Source organism: Cynocephalus volans, chromosome 7, assembly GCF_027409185.1.
Source record: "Cynocephalus volans isolate mCynVol1 chromosome 7, mCynVol1.pri, whole genome shotgun sequence".
Taxonomy (NCBI): domain Eukaryota; kingdom Metazoa; phylum Chordata; class Mammalia; order Dermoptera; family Cynocephalidae; genus Cynocephalus; species Cynocephalus volans.
The window spans coordinates 68,439,183-68,456,502 of record NC_084466.1 but is presented as its reverse complement, the minus strand read 5'-3'; the positions used below and the strand labels follow the sequence as shown (position 1 = coordinate 68,456,502).

At 37.0% G+C, this 17,320-nt stretch overlaps 1 protein-coding gene across 6 annotated transcripts in view; it reads right to left on the bottom strand.

The window, feature by feature from the left end:
• The window catches only part of RNASEH2B (ribonuclease H2 subunit B), a 69,328-nt gene that overhangs the window by 36,296 nt on the left and 15,712 nt on the right, over positions 1 to 17,320 (bottom strand). For 4 of the 6 annotated variants that reach the window (XM_063102572.1, XM_063102577.1, XM_063102571.1 and 1 more), the window contains exons 2-5: positions 12,596 to 12,667; positions 10,392 to 10,499; positions 6,496 to 6,572; positions 2,545 to 2,659 (exon numbers count right to left, since the gene is read on the bottom strand). In XM_063102572.1, the coding sequence (XP_062958642.1) occupies positions 2,545 to 2,659; positions 6,496 to 6,572; positions 10,392 to 10,499; positions 12,596 to 12,667 (372 nt within the window). Of the gene's footprint in view, positions 1 to 2,544; positions 2,660 to 6,495; positions 6,573 to 10,391; positions 10,500 to 12,595; positions 12,668 to 14,338; positions 14,483 to 17,320 lie in introns of all 6 variants that reach the window. The other 2 variants (XM_063102573.1, XM_063102574.1) reach the window with 2 other exon arrangements.

Below are 17,320 nucleotides of genomic sequence, written 5' to 3'. Positions count from 1 at the left end.
ACGATCACTAAAAGCTAACAGGTAGGGTAATGGTGCATGAAAAGTCTACAGAGTTCATTGCAGGGATGAGAACTGTCTTCCTCTTCAGCTATATAAGCATGGGAAAGTTCTTACGGACGTCCTACTGTATTAGAAGTGTGTGTCCAACACTTAGCTTGTTTGACAGACTCTAATAATCAGCTGTCAACTCCAGATCGTAGAGCATTCTCCTATGGATCTTCACGGGAGAAGGTGTCTATCCCAGTACACTGTGCTTACACACAGGCTTTACACAAAGGAAAATATTTCACATATTTATGTTTTGGGTCAAGGGGCAAAGCAAATAACTTGAAATTGCTTATGCATATTTTGATGAAGATGCCTTTTTGAGGGTGAAGCATTTGAGATCTTATTTTCTTTTTTCCCCGTTTTGAAATGTTTTATTTTTGTTTTCAGACTTCCATTATTTCAAGATTTAGAAGCTGCAGTTCATTAGGGAAGAATTTGATATGAAGAAACTACCAAACCTCTAGAGATTACATATATCTTTTACTGTATGAAATTTAATTACTTTATGTTTTGCCTTAACATCACTGAAAAACCAAGAAAATTTGAGGCCTAGGGCTTTAGAAATCAGGTATATATAAGGGTTGGTAATACAACTTCTTTGAAAAATGGAAGTGCACAACTTATAAATGCTAGGTAATGGTGGGAATAAAGAAGACTGGGTGGAAGGTCAGATAATGATGTAGTATCTGGTTAGGGATTCAGGGTACGAGGAGGAAGTATGAGAGAGAGAAGCTCTTGTTCTGAGCTGTAGACTGTAAACCAACCAATGTTGGGGCATTCATACTGTTTCTGAATCTGGGTTTCTGGGTTTTGCTAAGAAGACTGTTCTTATACATTTAATGGCAGAATTCTGGACAATCAGTTAACTGCATTTTCAACTGGTGTTAACTTGAAAATGACTTGTAATTATTCTTCATTACTTTAGCTCTCAAAAAATGGTGAAGAGCTACTTCATTTTGTCACCTCCCAAAAGATTGCAGTCTCCTGCCAAACTCAGCATTGGGGGATGTCTTTAATGGGACTGCTTTGGTAAAACCCTGGCACCACACATCCCTCAGACCCAAAATGGAGTTCCAAATGTGTCCAAGTAGGAAGTCAGTAGACCCCACAAACATGAAATGCAACCAGTGAGGCTCTCCCCTTTCCCACCATAAGCTTATGCTTCTTGGATTCACACTTTCGTGGTTCTGAAAGAACTGTCATGGTTGGCCAAACCATCTATGACCCCAAACAGCCACAACTTATCAGCTTGTTGTTCTAGTTCCCACCCTATGTTTCTATATTAACCCTGAAACCACTTGGATAATTTTTTGAGGCCCTGGCACTAAGTTTGTATAGTGCTTCTAACCTGTCAAAACACATTCACACAGTGTCTCACTTCCTCTTCTGAAAAGTCAAATGAATAATATCTAAACCTCACCTCTAGATACCCCAGCCTTGTCCTCTGGCCCATGTTCCCTGTCTCCTGGATACCACCGCTACACATTCTGTGCACCAAGGCACGAACCCAGAAGTCAGTTTTGAATCCTCCTTTTCTTTGACCACCATCCAAACACCAGATGTGGTTGTTCTATCTCTAAATTGCTTCTTCTTGCTAGTTCCACCTCAGGCTACCATGATCTCCTGTCGAGATCACTGCAGACGCCTCGATGGTCCTGGCCTTAGCTTCTTTGGAATATTCTCCACAGTGGGCACTGCCCTGCTTCAAACTTCACAGACACTTCACTACCATTAGGTAAAGTCCAGATACACAGAAGCCCTTCACCATCTGGACCATCGCCCAGCATTCCCGCCCCATTCCTTACTTACCAACCTAAATCCTTCCCCAGCACCCTATACTCCAGCTACACTGACCTCCTTGGAACTTCCTAAACATGATAAACTTTTCACACATCCATGCCTCCGTTATGCTGCCTCTTTGACTTATCCTTCAGGTCATTTTCCTGAAGAAAGCAATGCAATACCCACAGTCCCTTCCCAGCCCCAGCCTGGCCTATGCATCCCCAGAACACCCAGGACTCACTCCCCTTCACTGTACTGTCAGTACCCACCTTGCCATTTGCCCCCATCAGACTGAAGGCAAAGTGAGGGAAAGGACAACATCTCACTTGTACTTACCCCAGAGCCTAGCTCTAGTGTTCAACGTATGCTTCATAGTAAGTGCTCAGTAGATGCTTCTTAAGTCAATGGCGGTACAGGTTTTATGTTATTTTACAAATGAGAAATACGAAAGACAGTAGCTAAGTGACTTGTATAAAGACTAAAGCCGTGGCTTGTGATTCCTGCAGATTTCACTGGCTACAGTTCCAAAGACTGAACAACCCACTGAAACAGAGGCACAGAAGTGACAATGGAAGCAAATCTGAATGACAGCTTCTCCTGTGACCGCCGCAGAACAAGCATTACACTCGGCAGGACTTCATGCCGCTGCATTCTCAGACAAAGGCCCAGCTTTCTACCAGCCCTAAGCCTGACTTCAAGGGCCCAATACCATACCTTTCTCCTCTGTCACATGCCGAAGTACCTTCTCAATATCAGGAAGTTTCAGCAACAAGATGCAATCTGGAAACACGTCATCCACCACAACTTGATTTAGAGGCTGAAACTTTCCCTGAAAAAACACGAGTCAGTCAGAGGGCAAGCGTTCCACAAAACAAACTCACACAGAAAAAGAAAAGAAAAAGATACATTATCTCATGGCTCAGCCTTTAAATTTAGTTCAGAGATTTTTGTTCCATCTAAGGAACCCCTAAACTGGAATAGGCTGCAGGACTGACCCTTGGCTCCCTTTATGAAGCTCTTGTGAGCACGGGGTTCCAAGCAGCACACCATCTCCATCAGGGCTACAATCACCAGATGGAACAGGAAACAAAGGTCTAGAAAAACACTGGAAGAAACAAAACTTGCAAAGATGGTAGAGATTGCCTACGGTTGGTCCAACCCACTCATTTTGAAGAAGAACCAGCAAAGGTCACAGAGCAGGAGCCCTATCACACAGGAACAAGCCCAGACGAGGCCCAGAACATATATCTCCCTCCCTGTCCTCACTCCATAGCTGAAGAAAGAAACAGCTGCCATGAAAAGAAAAATACCCAAAGTGAATCTCCTCCTGTTAGACCTGTTTGACTATGCACCCAAATTTAGACCATAAGAAAAGAAAAGATGTCTGGAGGGACACGTGTGATGACGCTGCAGGCTGGCTAACCCAGGCTCGGCTAGGTAAGTGTCTACTGCCTGGTTGCAAACAGGCCAGAAGTGCAGACCAGAGAACTCAGAACATTCTCCTCCTCAATTAACTTTACTTTACTAGCAGCAGGGAAAGACGAAGTGTGTCTAAATTAAGATGTTAGCCCCCTGATGTGGGGACAGCAGACCTTTATGTAACACAGGTATGGCCTTGGCCATGTCCCTCTTTAGCTCACTCTACTATTTCTGTTTCAGTGACAATTCCTTTTGAAGAATGAAAATCTGTCTGATAAGTTTTCTTTCTGCAAGTACAGCTTTCTTTGACTTTAAGAATGAAACCTTCTCATTCATTCAGTAGTGTGTGTCATACTTTCTGATAAGTTAAAGTGGCAAGAAATACCTTAATTTAAATGTTCTTTTTCCTTCAAAAGTAAGAATAATTCACAGGTTTCCCAAGCCTTACTGTCTTTAGATTTCTACCTTAAATCTTCTTCTATGATCAACCAATGTTTTAAATATTTACTCTAAAACAATAGTCTACTTAAATGTAATGAACTACCACACAGTTACGATACAAAATAATTTTATAATTAGTGTTTTGTTCTTGTTTTCTTCGCCACATATACATAAAGAGGAAATGCAATAAGCATCTCGCTTTGAATATAAAGTTAAGAACAGCTGGGATAGCTAAAAAGAAGAGTTATTTTTAATGATGTTAAAATAAGTCTTGTAATTAAAAAAGAATGGGTCAAATTTCAAAAGTGTGTACCGATTTTTTTTTTAAAACTAAATAAGAAATAATCACATCTAAAATGTAGGAAAGGAAATACCCGAAGAGCTCATGAGTTAACTTTACCGGGCATTTCTATTCCTTGTGAAGAGAAAGTACCATGGCTTAAAATGAAAGCCAACCTCCACCCTGAGCAGCATTTCTGGTTCATTCTGCTTCTGTCACCTTAAGCTCACCACAGCACCCCAGAGGCTCCCAGAGGGCAGAGTGAGGGTTAATCCACCAGAGTCATGGTCCTAGTGGGAGATGAGGAAAGAATACCACAAGGGGGCGGTGAGGGGTGGGGGAGCTTTAGATGTACATCAGTACATGCAGTGTGGCCGGCTGGTGGCTTTCTCTCTGTTAATTTACTCTAGAAAACACCACATACATGAGCCAAATGAAGTTTTCAACTTCCTCCCTGTATAGTCCCAGAGATTCCTGGTGGTGACTAGAACCATTCCTGTTCTAGAGACACGGCTTACTAGCCTCACTGCTTGCGTGTCCTAATTACATTGGTTAACACAGTAGCTTCCAGATAAGGGGAAACACGATTAAACTAAAAAATAAAATTTCACTCATCCATAGTAAAGAGCAGAGGGTAGGAAAGGAGGAGAATAAAAAAGAAGCTAAGCTGCATCAAGAGAAAACATGAATTAAAGTTCTAAGTCAGTTTTATTACTTTCAGTATTTATAGCAACTTAAATTGATTTACCTACAAAATGGAAGTTTTATGAATTTGGTCTAATGACTAAATAAGATGAACCCATAAGCATTTAAACTATATGCAAACATGAGAGTCCAAAAAACCAGATTCTTCTAAGCAGTGCAAGTAACATTTACTCCTTAAAGTTATTAAATAAAGGTTTTTAAACTGAGGTTGATGGATCCCTGGGGGTCTCCAGTACCCTTTCAGGGGGTCCGTATACTCAAGACTATTTTCATGATTATGCTAAAATGCTGTCTGCATGTTCACTGTGTTGACACTTGCAGTGATGATTCAAACCCAAGGGGGGGTAATGGAGCTGGTTTCTTCATTGCCATGTACTTGCACTTAAAAGAGTGCCAGCTTCACTTAAGAATATCCTTGATCAAGTACTGAAAGCAACTAATATTACTTAAATCTTGGCCCTTGAGAGCAAGTCTTGAGAGCACACTTGGGATGCAAGCGAAGTACGGCTAAGGCACTTCTGCCACACTGTACAACTGAGGCCTGGTAAGTCCCTCGAGGGAAAGCACTTGTGTGACTGTTGGGGTCAGGAGCAGAACAAGCTGCTTTTTCATAGATACCACTTTTATTTGAAAAACCCACTGTGCATGAAGGTTATTCAGACTCAGGTACTGGGCAGCATGTGAATGAAGTGGGTGTGTCACCTGAAGAGAAAGACTGACAATACTTGTAGCCAGTGTTAAAATTAGGACTTTCAAGCAAAAATCTGAATTTGTATAAGATTTGTATCTGCCACTATGACAGCTTTCCAATATGTAAAAAATTATCTGATGAGATCAGTGGTAATATTGAGGTGTGTGTGTGTGTGTGTGTGTGTGTGTGTGTGTGTGTGTGTAAAATGAGACGTATCAACATGTAGAAGATCTGCCTAACTCCATAAGCCAATATTTTCCAAATGACCAAAGCATGTTGTTACAAAATCATAAGTGAGTAAAAAGATCCATTTTAGGTATGAGACAGACCAATGGGTTTTAATGTGGTGGAGCATGGAAAGTTCATTGACAAGGTTTAAGATTCCATGTTGGCAACTAATCTTTAAGAAACTATCCCTTATTGATTTTTGAAGTAGTGTCAAAGAAAAATATCCACAATTATCTGAAAAAATGTAAAATAGTGCCACATGCCTCATTAAATTTTGTTGTTTGTTTCATTAAAAACAGGTAATGGCCTTATTATTTTTATTTTTAAATAAATAAAATTATTTTTAAATTTCTTATTTTTAATTTGTAACATAGTAAATATTGATAGATAGAACCCACAGGAACAGAAACTCTTTGGAACCCTTAATAATTTTAAGTGTAAACGTATACATATCAAAATGTTTCAGAAATTCTGGCTGAAACTATTACTATTAGCAAACTCTGTCTTTATTTATATCACAAAGGTAAATTTTATCCATCCAGGATTCCTTAAGTCTCAACTGGAGCTTCCCCATTAATAAGATTTTACTAGATATGTCTCAGTTTACTGAGGCTGTGAAATACAGTCTTTCACAAAGAAGTTCCTCACGAAAGCAGATAAATCCTCTTTCAAGGCCTGGGCTCAACTTTTTAACACTTGTTTTCTGTTTCAAATCTAATGAGTACTTAATAATAAAAGTTTTCATTGTTAGGCTTTGTAAACAGTAAGGCACACAGCACAGTCAGTCAGGCAGTTCACAGGTCAGGGGCTAGCAAGTGTCAAACCGGATCAAGGTTAAGGTGCATCTTCTCCATCCTGCATGTCAGTCCTCTGACTGGACTGGCACCCAAAACAAACTCACCTCTTTCTCAGCCTTTCTGAGGTAGTAGAGAAGCAGAAAGAGAGGGTCCAGGGGCGTGACAAAGTGGAGAAGGCCTCCTACAGATGCAAAATAGAACACGGGATCAAATGTCTTGCAAAGACAACATGGTTATTTCATCTCAAGTTCAATGTGAAAACCATTCGCTGGAAGATGTATGTGTAATCCCAAGTTCAGAAGCTTTTCTTACACAGGCCTAAGACCCTCATGATTCTCTCAAAAGGCAGAATGTGCTCCATGAGATTTTACTCCAGAGAGCTTCAAATCCTTGCGTGGAGAGGATAGCCAAAACACTGAAATTGACCTTTAGCTTCCCATTTATTCTTTAGAAATCTTTTTAAAAAGAGCCTCCCATGCCACCCCTCAAAAAGCAAGGGTTGGGGGGAGACACAGGCAGAATGAGAACCCGGTAAACATTAGGAAACCTATATAAGTAAGTCTACTTATAAACCTGCAGTAAAATGCAATTTCCTGTGCTTTTGAGGATGAAGCCATGGGAAAGCAGTATCATTCTCTCGGGACATAGCTCTTTCTATGGTCTGTGGGCTCACAGCTCCAGAAATGTCCATGGCTCAAAGCTTATAAGGCTATTAACCACCCCATACCCCACTCCATCCCCTAACCAAAAAGGGAAGAGGGCAGCAATCTAAGAAGACTGAGCATAAGCAAACAAAACTCTGCAGCAAGCTTAACAGTGCTCTTGAGGCAGAAAGGAAAAAAGGCTATTACCACCTTAATCACAGCAATGTGTGCCCTAATGCAAAATGACATCAAAAACACTGTTGCAGTTTCCACCTCAAGCCAACTAGGTCTTACAATGGCCACCGCTGGCATTAATCAACCACATCTAGCATTTCTCCACATCTGCACACACACATTCTTTAAAGCTATGCTCTTCATGTGCTCCAGATCCATCATTCATAACCTTAACGATGAACAATATATTCGAAAAACAGGAGGTCTATTCATTCATCACTGAGAGCCTCGCACTTGCAGGCACACTCTTCCTTACAGGCTTCTACTACTCCAGACTTACTTATCAAAACCGCGTCACGTCATATACCAACACCTGAGCCCTGTTAATCACCACCTCCCTAACAGCTGTCTGCAAGTATGGGAATGGTTTTCTTTGCACTCCTAGAACAACCTAGCTTCTCAACTTTAATGTCAATGAAAACAACCCCTGTTAATTAATTCAATTAAACATCTAACAACTGGTTGCATTTTTGCTGGCTTTTTTATTTCTAACAATATTACACCTATAAATATTCTCTAAATGACTATGCTATTCTGCCTAAAACTCTCAGCTCTCCATAATAATATTTCCTATTTGCCTATGCAATTTTACAATCTATTCCTAATAAACTGGGAGGTGTCCAAGGCCTTGTACTCTCTATCTTAATTTTAGCAATTATATCAATACTTCAACTATCCAAACAATGAAGCATGGCATCCTGACCACTAAGTGAATGCTTATTCTCAATTCTAGAATCTGACCTTCTTATATTCACATGAATTGGAGGCCAACCAGTAGAATAACTCTTTTTATTATTAGAAGACTAGCGGTATCCATCTTATGTTTTTCCTTGTTCTCATATTTATACCACTTACAAGCTTAATCAAGAATAAGCTTCTTAAATGAAGAGTCCTTGTAGTGTGTTAAATTACTTTCGTTGAGTAAACCAAAAATGGAGAGCATCTCTCCCCAGGGCAATCAAGGAAAAAGGCTTTCACTCCATCATCAGCATCCAAAGCTGAAATCCTACTTAAATTAATCCCTGATTCATCTACTTGAGACAAATAAATTATTCTTAAGTATTATGTCAGTATCAAGAGAATAAACATAAAATATAACTCTCCTATGTATATCTTGCACATGTGCTTTACCCCATTAGTAATGTACTAATACTATACATGCTTGATGGTACATAAATGCTTTATTGTACACTAAAATCCATTCCGCATGCATATAAGCACATACATTAAGTTAACTACAGGACATAACACATTAAATTATATACCCACACAGATAGACTGAACACATGGATATCGTCCTGTACATTAACTTCTTTATCTTACATAGGACATAAAACCATTGATCATACATGGCACATTAAGTCAAATCATTCTTCAACAACAGGCTTATCATCTCCAGTAGGATTTCTTTACTAACAAGCTTAGAGAAGCCAGCAACCTGCTCAGGACATGTCCCTCTTCTAGCTCCAGGCCCATAAAACTTGGGGGTTTCTAGAGTGAAACTGTACCTGGCTCCTGGTTCTTACTTCAGGGTCATAGACTTAAAGCCATTCATTCGTTCCCCTTAAATAAGACATCTTGGTAGACTCGTGACTACCCAAACAAACTAGCCCACCTGCTCCCCACTTCTCTTTCCTCTGTTGAGTTCCTCTCCAAGCATCCCAACTCCTCCTTCCATAGAAGTAAACCAGAAGAGGTATTTTCATTAAATAAAACAAAAAAGAATTCATTTACCTCTTCCCAAACTTATTATTTTGGTTACAGGAAATACATGTACTTACTTTTATTCTCTAACAGAGCAACCTACCTACACAGCCAAGAAATTCTAACCATAAATTATATATATATATATATATACACACACATGAATCTTTTATATACATAAATTCATATATATGAATCCATTTCACAGTAAGCAAAAAAAATTTAAATAATTTCACATTATGATACAACTTGGCTATTTTTTAAAAATATAAGTTCATGAAAACAACATATTAGAAGATGTAACTCATTTTATATGAGGCATCCATTATATTCAGAAATTAAAAACAGGTTTCCAGGACTAGAAACAATATCCTGATGTCTATTCTTAAAAACAGCTCTTACTTCAGGATTAAGTTTAAAAAGAAGACAATGACGGAAAAAAGCAGGTGTCTTTGCTGTGAACATAACACAACTCTAAAAAATAAGGTCTATTAAAAAAAAAAAAAAGCAGATACCAACTCAGACAATGGAAGGGAACATGCTTGTATACTTCCCACCTAACAGACTATACACAGCCTACCACTACATTTTAGCAATTTCAAATCTTCTCATGCACATAGGTATATAAAATTTATCACAAGCAATAAACTCTTCTTCTGGAATGTCTTAGAAAGCAGGCAAAATGGCCTTTCTACCTTAGTACTAAGTGGTGACACATAGAGCTAACAGAAAGCAGAGGGCTTGGGGAGAAATAGAAACCAATCTCTGGAAACAGTGAGCAGGTGGGCAGAAAGCATGTAGGACACCTCAATAGCCAAATGCCCACTGAGTGCCCCCACCCAGCAAGCCCTACAACATGAGTTGGAACACAACTCATGGTATCCTTTTCCCTTGTGAGTCAGAACTGACCCTAAATTAAAAGAACACTAAAAAAATAGAACTTTGCTGGTGGTGGGGTGTGTGGGTGGGGGGAGGGGAGACAGTAATTTATATGATAAAGCATTAAAAAAATCTTTTTTATATTCTAGTCTATTTTAGAAGCTATATCAGTATCCAGTTTCAAGGAACTAAGATGTTAAAAATTTGAAGATCCTCAAAAGAAAGGGTTTACAGTCAGCACAATGTGCTTTCCATGGTACAAAGGTAATCTAACCTCTCACTGAAGTGGTGTTTTAGGAGACAGATCAGAGTCATTAGTTTAAAATTTCCTACCATCTAAGACACATAGGTAATGACCTAAACCTAGTGTTCAAATTACCTTTCTTTTCTCCTTGATTAAACCCTGCTTTAATGCCAAGCAAAGCTAAACCATTAACCTCACTCCAAACCAGGTGAACACACCCTCAACCCCATGTGTGAAGGATGGAAAAGCTAGAGTGTGTGTTTAGTTAATGGAAAAATATACACTAGTCACTTACCAGATTGAACTGATTGATTTATAAACCAAGAACGGTGTTTTTCCTTGAAAACTTTTATTTCAAACAGCTGCTGTAGACACATATCGAACAAGTACATGGCTCCTTCGCCTGTTAAGACAAATCTGCTTTTTATTTCTAAGTTTTCACACACACACACACACACACACACACACACACACACACACACATCAAGAGACTATCCAATAATTCTGAGGAATGTTCGTAATATGAACATAAACATAACAGATATATTTTATACAAAATGACTCCAAGGGAAAGCTTATAGCTATTATACACACATGCTTGTTTTCCAGCTCTATAATCCTCACTGAACTTAAACCAAAAAAATTAAAAAGTGCAAGTCATTTATCTTAACTGCTCTTACTGGAGAAGGAAAATCCATTCCTAAACTACCAAAATCTAATGGTTCAGCCAGATGATCTGAGCTGGCATGTGGGTCCCTGTCTCCAGGGCAGCACGTGGCTCCCCACACACAGGGATCCAGCCCATGGACCCTGCAGGCCAATGCTAAGTGGGAAAGGCAAGGACATGCTTCAAGCCATAGGGAGTGAGTAAAGCCCCACTTAACTGGATGGACTTTTCTCTTATGTTCTTTCTTAAAAAGCTGTGGGGCGAGGAGAGAAGGGGGTGAAGCCTGTGCACATCTGCATGTTTTATACCTTCAACTCATGAAATTTTCTTTTCTAACCACAGCACAATCTCTGGGGTCAAGGAATCTATTCCCCCACATACTGGGCATGTGCCCTTGGGGAAGTTACACAAAACTTTCTGTCCCTCTGTTTCCACATCTGTAAAATGGGGGCAATACTGAACCTACCTCATAGGGTTTTCATAGCAATTAAAAAAAAATACATGTAAATTTCCTAAAACAGTACTTGGGCTGGCCGGTTAGCTTAGTTGGTTAGAACATAATATGAAGGTCAAGGGTTTGGTTCCCTGTACCAGCCAGCCACCAAAAAAATCCCCCCCAAAACAATGAAACAGTATTTTTGGCACATCGTAAGTGCTCATGAGATGTTAACCTTTATTTTTCCATTGCCAATGTAGCAAATAAAAATATTTGTTGCTCTGTTGTCTATGGATGTTCAGATAAAACAAATTTTAAAAGAAGCCGGCTTTCCTTTGTACCTGCACCTTTAAGTGCTTTAAACTTTCACTACTACCTAAAACTTCTCTTGAAGAAATATTTCTTGCCTCAACTTAGTCTTATGCATAACTAAGAGTTCCAAATAATAGCTGACCAATTACATTCAATTTCATTTTGAGGACAAGAACACTGGAGGAAGTCAGGAATTTTTTCCCTCTCTTGCTGCTTCTGTTTATCTGTCTCTCCAACAAGGCAGTACCCATTGGCTTCCCCTCACTTTTACCATTGAGTTTTACAGTCACCAGGAGAATGCTTTCATTTCCTAAGTATCAGGTGTCCACTCAAAACCTCATACATTAATGGAAAAACAACTCCACACAGAGATGAATAATATCACCAATACTACTACATATTTAGAGTATATTTTAGTACTTTTGCCTAAAAAATTAGAAAACAAAACTGAAAGTGCACTGAATATAGTTAAAATAAAATTGTTTTCCAATAAAATATAAATCTCTTCAATATACAATGCTTTTAATAAAAAAAAAAAAAATCATCCCGACAGGGATAAAAATGTACTACTTTTTGGTCAGAACAAAATAAGGAAAGTACAGCTAAAAATGAAACTAATCAAAATCTTGGCATGTCAAGCAAAAGCCTTCTTTTTTTAAAATTCTGGTTGTTTATTTTACTTTATAACATAAAATGAATATAAATGGAGGCTAATGTTGGATAACTACTATAAGAAAAATTGGCATAAGAAAGCCAAAGAAAATTAATGTGTTTTCAGAGAGAACTCCAACATGCTATTTTTTTGTTTTGCCGGTATTTCTGATGATTGAACAGTTCTGTGGATTAAATTATAAGAAAATTTTCAAATGTTTAGGTTGAATGAATTATCTGGGAAGACTAGTATTGTCATCAGCTTGCTTTTGTCTCCTCGTGATGCCGTCTGAACTTTAAAACTATTCAGAAAGAACAAAGATACAAAGGCAAAGTAAGTATGTACCCTTATTAGCTATATATTTAAAAACATTCAAGTTATCATCATGGAGAGGAGAGGAGAGGACAGAGGGAGGGGAGGGAAGAAACTTACCTGAGCATGGATTAACCAATTTTACAAACATAAGCCCATTTTTCATCTTCTTTGAAGCATCTCTTAAATATTCTGAAAAGAAATGGTGAATTTGTAAAACTAAGACATTTGCTTTGTGGCTCACTTTACCCTGTTTTCCTTTCTTCTACTTATATGATTCTTTTCTTTTCAAATTTTTAGCTCAATTTATCAGTTACAAGCTGTGTGATCTTGAGCAAATTACCGATTTCTCTGTACGTTGCAGTAGAATTTCAGGAAGTTTTAATTTATTTCCTTGAGAAGTGATGAGTGGCAGGATTCTAGAGTCAGATGGCCTGGGTTATAATCATGGCCCCACCACTTGATGGTTTTGTCACCTTGGGCAGGGTTCTTAATTTCCTGTCTTAATTGCCATTTATAAAATGATGATAATAATGTATACTTGCTTTTCAAAGAATTAAATTAACTAATCTGTTGAATGCACTTAACACAATCAGACAAATAGAAATGTAAAATAAATGACAGCTATTATTGCTAGTATTTTTATTGCTATTATCATTATGAAGTAGAAGAACATTTTTAAAGTAAATATTTACTGGACACGTATAATTTTTACCCCTAACTGTAAAACTGTGATTACATAATCATGTCTTTTGCCCATTTTTCTAGTGGGTTACTCAACTTTTTTTTAAACTACTTTATGAGGAGTCTTTATATAGTAAGGATATCAACTCTGTTTTTAACTCCATTTATAATGATCTTTTTTTTTTTTTTTTGCCTTATGTAAGATATATAATCTTTGTGTAATCATATCAATCCTTTTCATTATGGTTGTACCCTTTGTGTGTGTGATACTTAGAAAGGCCTTCTCTTCTTCATGATTATATGAATTACCTATATGTTCTTCTAATACTTTAAAATTAGATATTTAACCTATCTGGAATATATCTAGGTATAAGATATAGGGAGGAAATCTAACTTTAATTTTTTTTCTCAATGAGTTGGCCAGTTGTACCAACAACATCTACTGAATAACTCATCATTGAGATATTTAAAATATATTTATACATCTGTTTATGGACGTCTTATTTTGATCCACTAAGCTGTATCTACATTAGCATCAGTATCTCAATCTTTTAAGTACTATAGATTTAATTTTAATATCTAGTAAGATAAGTCCCTCATTATGTTCTTCTACAATATTTGACTGTCAAAGTTTTAATCATGTATGTTAAAACATAAAGACCATGATGATTTCATTTAACATCCTTCATAAATTTCAAGTGGAGTATTCATAGAACTCTTTTAAAGACCCCATCTCCAAAAGGAACAAAGGGGCTCTGGTTAGTAAGGGAGCGTAGCAACATTCTACCAAAAGAGCAAGCCAGAAAGGTTCGAGGAAGAAAGGGAGCTTTCACTCTTTTATTTTCTATGACCCCCACTCCCTTCACTCCACATCAGATCTTCATAAAATTAAATATACAAGCATATTTAGAAATTGGCTTACCCATAAATCGTTAAAATATTTTTTTCTTAAATAAATAGTGACATTAAATATGTAAAGAAAAAGAAACCAACCTAATTTTGAGATTTCCACTTTCAACCCTCCCACCTGAAACAACCAAAAACCAAAACCCAAACAAAACACCAGACAAAATACATGAAACAACCATTCTCAAGACACTGGACAGCAAGTCATGCAGGACAATGATCCCTGAGAGATGGGAAACGAACTAGGTGAACCCTGTAATTGTCCCATCTTACTGCCTTAAGAGGGTTTCCTGACCATGATGCAGAAAGGACGAATCCAGGTGAAGCCTGGCACACTCCCTGAGTTGAAAAGATGGAGCTGAGAGTTCCACAGACACCAATGTGGCTAGAGTTCACAGGTCAGCACATAGGAGAGGGCTAAAATGAAAAAAAAAAGAAATAAAAAAAACAAAACACCAGAGATCTGCAAGGGTCCTGCTTGAGTATTCAACAGAATACTGATCAGTGCATGCATGTGATGAAGCTACCCAAGGGCCAGAAGAAAACCCATCTGAACACATTAGAGGAAACAGTAGCTCACACTCAGGGCCCTGAATTGAGCTTATTCCCAGACAGACTGGAAAACCTCATAATTCATGGGGCATTAGAGAGAGTACTCAAAAGGGTATGCCATAGTAGGGAACAATTAGCCCTAGACTAAATGCTGCTTGGGTTCCACCAAACTAATTTTAAAAGCAAAACCTAAAAAGATCAAACTCTTTCCAAGTAACTTAACTGTATCCCAGAACAAACTTCAAGAATATTTAGGGGAATACAAAAATATTCATCACCCAAAAAGGTAAAATTCACAATTTCTGGTACACAATCAAATACTACTAGGCATTCAAAGAAGCAAAAATATATGATCTATGAGAAAAAAAGAAATAAACCAATTATTAAAAGAAATAAATTAAGGGCTATTGATGTTATACACAGATACTAGAATTAGCAAAGTAACAAAAAACAACATTCATTCTTCATGCACAAAAATTTAAGTAGAGACATAGAAGATTTTTCAAAAAGACCCAAATTGAATTTCTAGAGATGAAAATATACCAGATGTGATTAATGGCAGAAGAAGAGATTAATAAATTTGAAGACATAGTAATAGTAACCATCTCAAATGAAAACAGAAAAAATTTAAAAAGAAAAGGAAAGAAGAGTGTCAGTGAACTACAGGACAACTTCAAGCATCCTGATATATGTGTAATTGGAGTTTCCAAAAGAGAGGAGAAGGGAGAACAGAAAAATACCTGAAGAAGATATGTCAGAAATGTTTCCAAATTTGATAAAAGTATAAACCCACATATCCAAGAAGCTCAATGAACCCAAAGCACAAGAAACAGAAATAAAACTGAACATCACAATTAACAGTTCAAAACCAGTAATAAAAAGAAAATCTTAAAAGCAGTCAGGGCAAAAAAAAAATATTATGTACAGAGGAACAAAGCTAAGGATGACAGCAAATTTCCTGTGAAAACAATGTAAGCCAGAAGACAATGGAGAAATATATTTATAGTACTAAAAGAAAACACCATAATCCCAAAGAAACTACTCTCAAAAAATGAAGGTGATAAATAGACTGTTTCAGATATACAAGAGCTGAAAGGTATAATCAGCCACAGACCCACACTACAAGGAATGTTAAAAGAAGTCCTTCTGGCAGAAGGAATATGATTCCATATGAAAAGACGAATCTTAAAAGAACGTGGAATATAGGTAATAGTAACTGCAGGGACAAGTAAATAAGAGTTTTTCTTATTACTTAAATCTCTTTAAAAATCACTGACTGTTTTAACAAAAATAAAAACAACTTAGTGTGGAATTTATAACATATGTATACATAAAATGTATGACAACAGTAGCACAAAGGCCAGGCCAGCAGGGGAGAAATGTAAGTATACTATTGTAAGTTTCTTATACTGTATGTGAAGTTGTATGATATCACTTGAAGGTAGACGTGATCATTTAAAATATGCATACAATAAATTCTAAGGCAGTTACTGAAATTACAAAATAAAAAATGCTGTCACTAATGAGACAACAAAGGAGATGAGACACAAAGAAAAGATGAGACAAACAGGAAACAAATAGCAAGGTAATAGACTCAAACCTAACCATATCAATAATTACATTTAATGTAAATGGTCCAAACACCACAATCAAAAGCAGAAATTGTCAGACTGAATAAAAATGCAAGATAAAAACTATATGCTGTCTATAAGAAACACTTTAAATAAATATAGAGACACAAGTAGATTAAAAGTAAAAGAAAGGAAGATATAGTATACTTATCATGCTAACACTAATCAAAAGAAAGATGAAGTGGCTATATTAGTAACAAAGAATATTACCAGGGATTGAGAAGGTCCTCTAAAAATAATATTAGAGTCAATTAATCAAGAGGACATAACAATCCTAAATATTTGTGCACCAGAGTTTCAAAATGCACAAAGCAAAAACTGACAGATCCCTGTCATATGTTTCGCCCCTGGTGACCACTAATCTGTTCCCCAACTCTATAATTTTGTCATTTTGAGAATGTTATAGAAATGGAATCATACAGATTTAATTTTAAGAATCTTTTAAGACTTTCCTTTCTGCAACCTATTTCCAGATAAAAATGTAAAGGTAAAGTTTAGTACTGTTAAAAACTTTTCCAAAAAACTAAAACAAGTTGTGGTTTTCCCTACTTTCCCCCTTACTGCTTCTCACTTTCCCAGCATCACATATCTTTATTATATCTCAAGGCATAGAAAAAGTGACCTTGCTCTGTGTTATCAATACATGAGTGTATTTTATTTCACTACTATGATAAATCTTTAACTTGGTGAATTGTTGTTGACTTTTTGTTTCCTTTTTTTCAACTGAAAACTTTGCATCCAGTGATCCTTACATGTTCTCCTTTAACTTTCCCATTCCTCCAGAGCTTAAAATAATTAAAATTTTAAAATACCAGAAGTCTAAAGAATATATTTCTAATAAACCTAAAAGGAAAGCAATGTTTCTGTTTTTCTGAGGAAAAGCAGTAAGTCTAGAGAATTATCTATAGCCAAAACTGTCAAGCTATAAGAACTTTTGGAATTCCCAACTACAAATAAATACTGACATTAATATGTTATGCTACAAATGCCAATATTCTCTAAAATATGCTTTGGGATATACAAATGTAGATAACACTAAAATGTCTACTTGGTGGAGGAAAAAAAATCAACT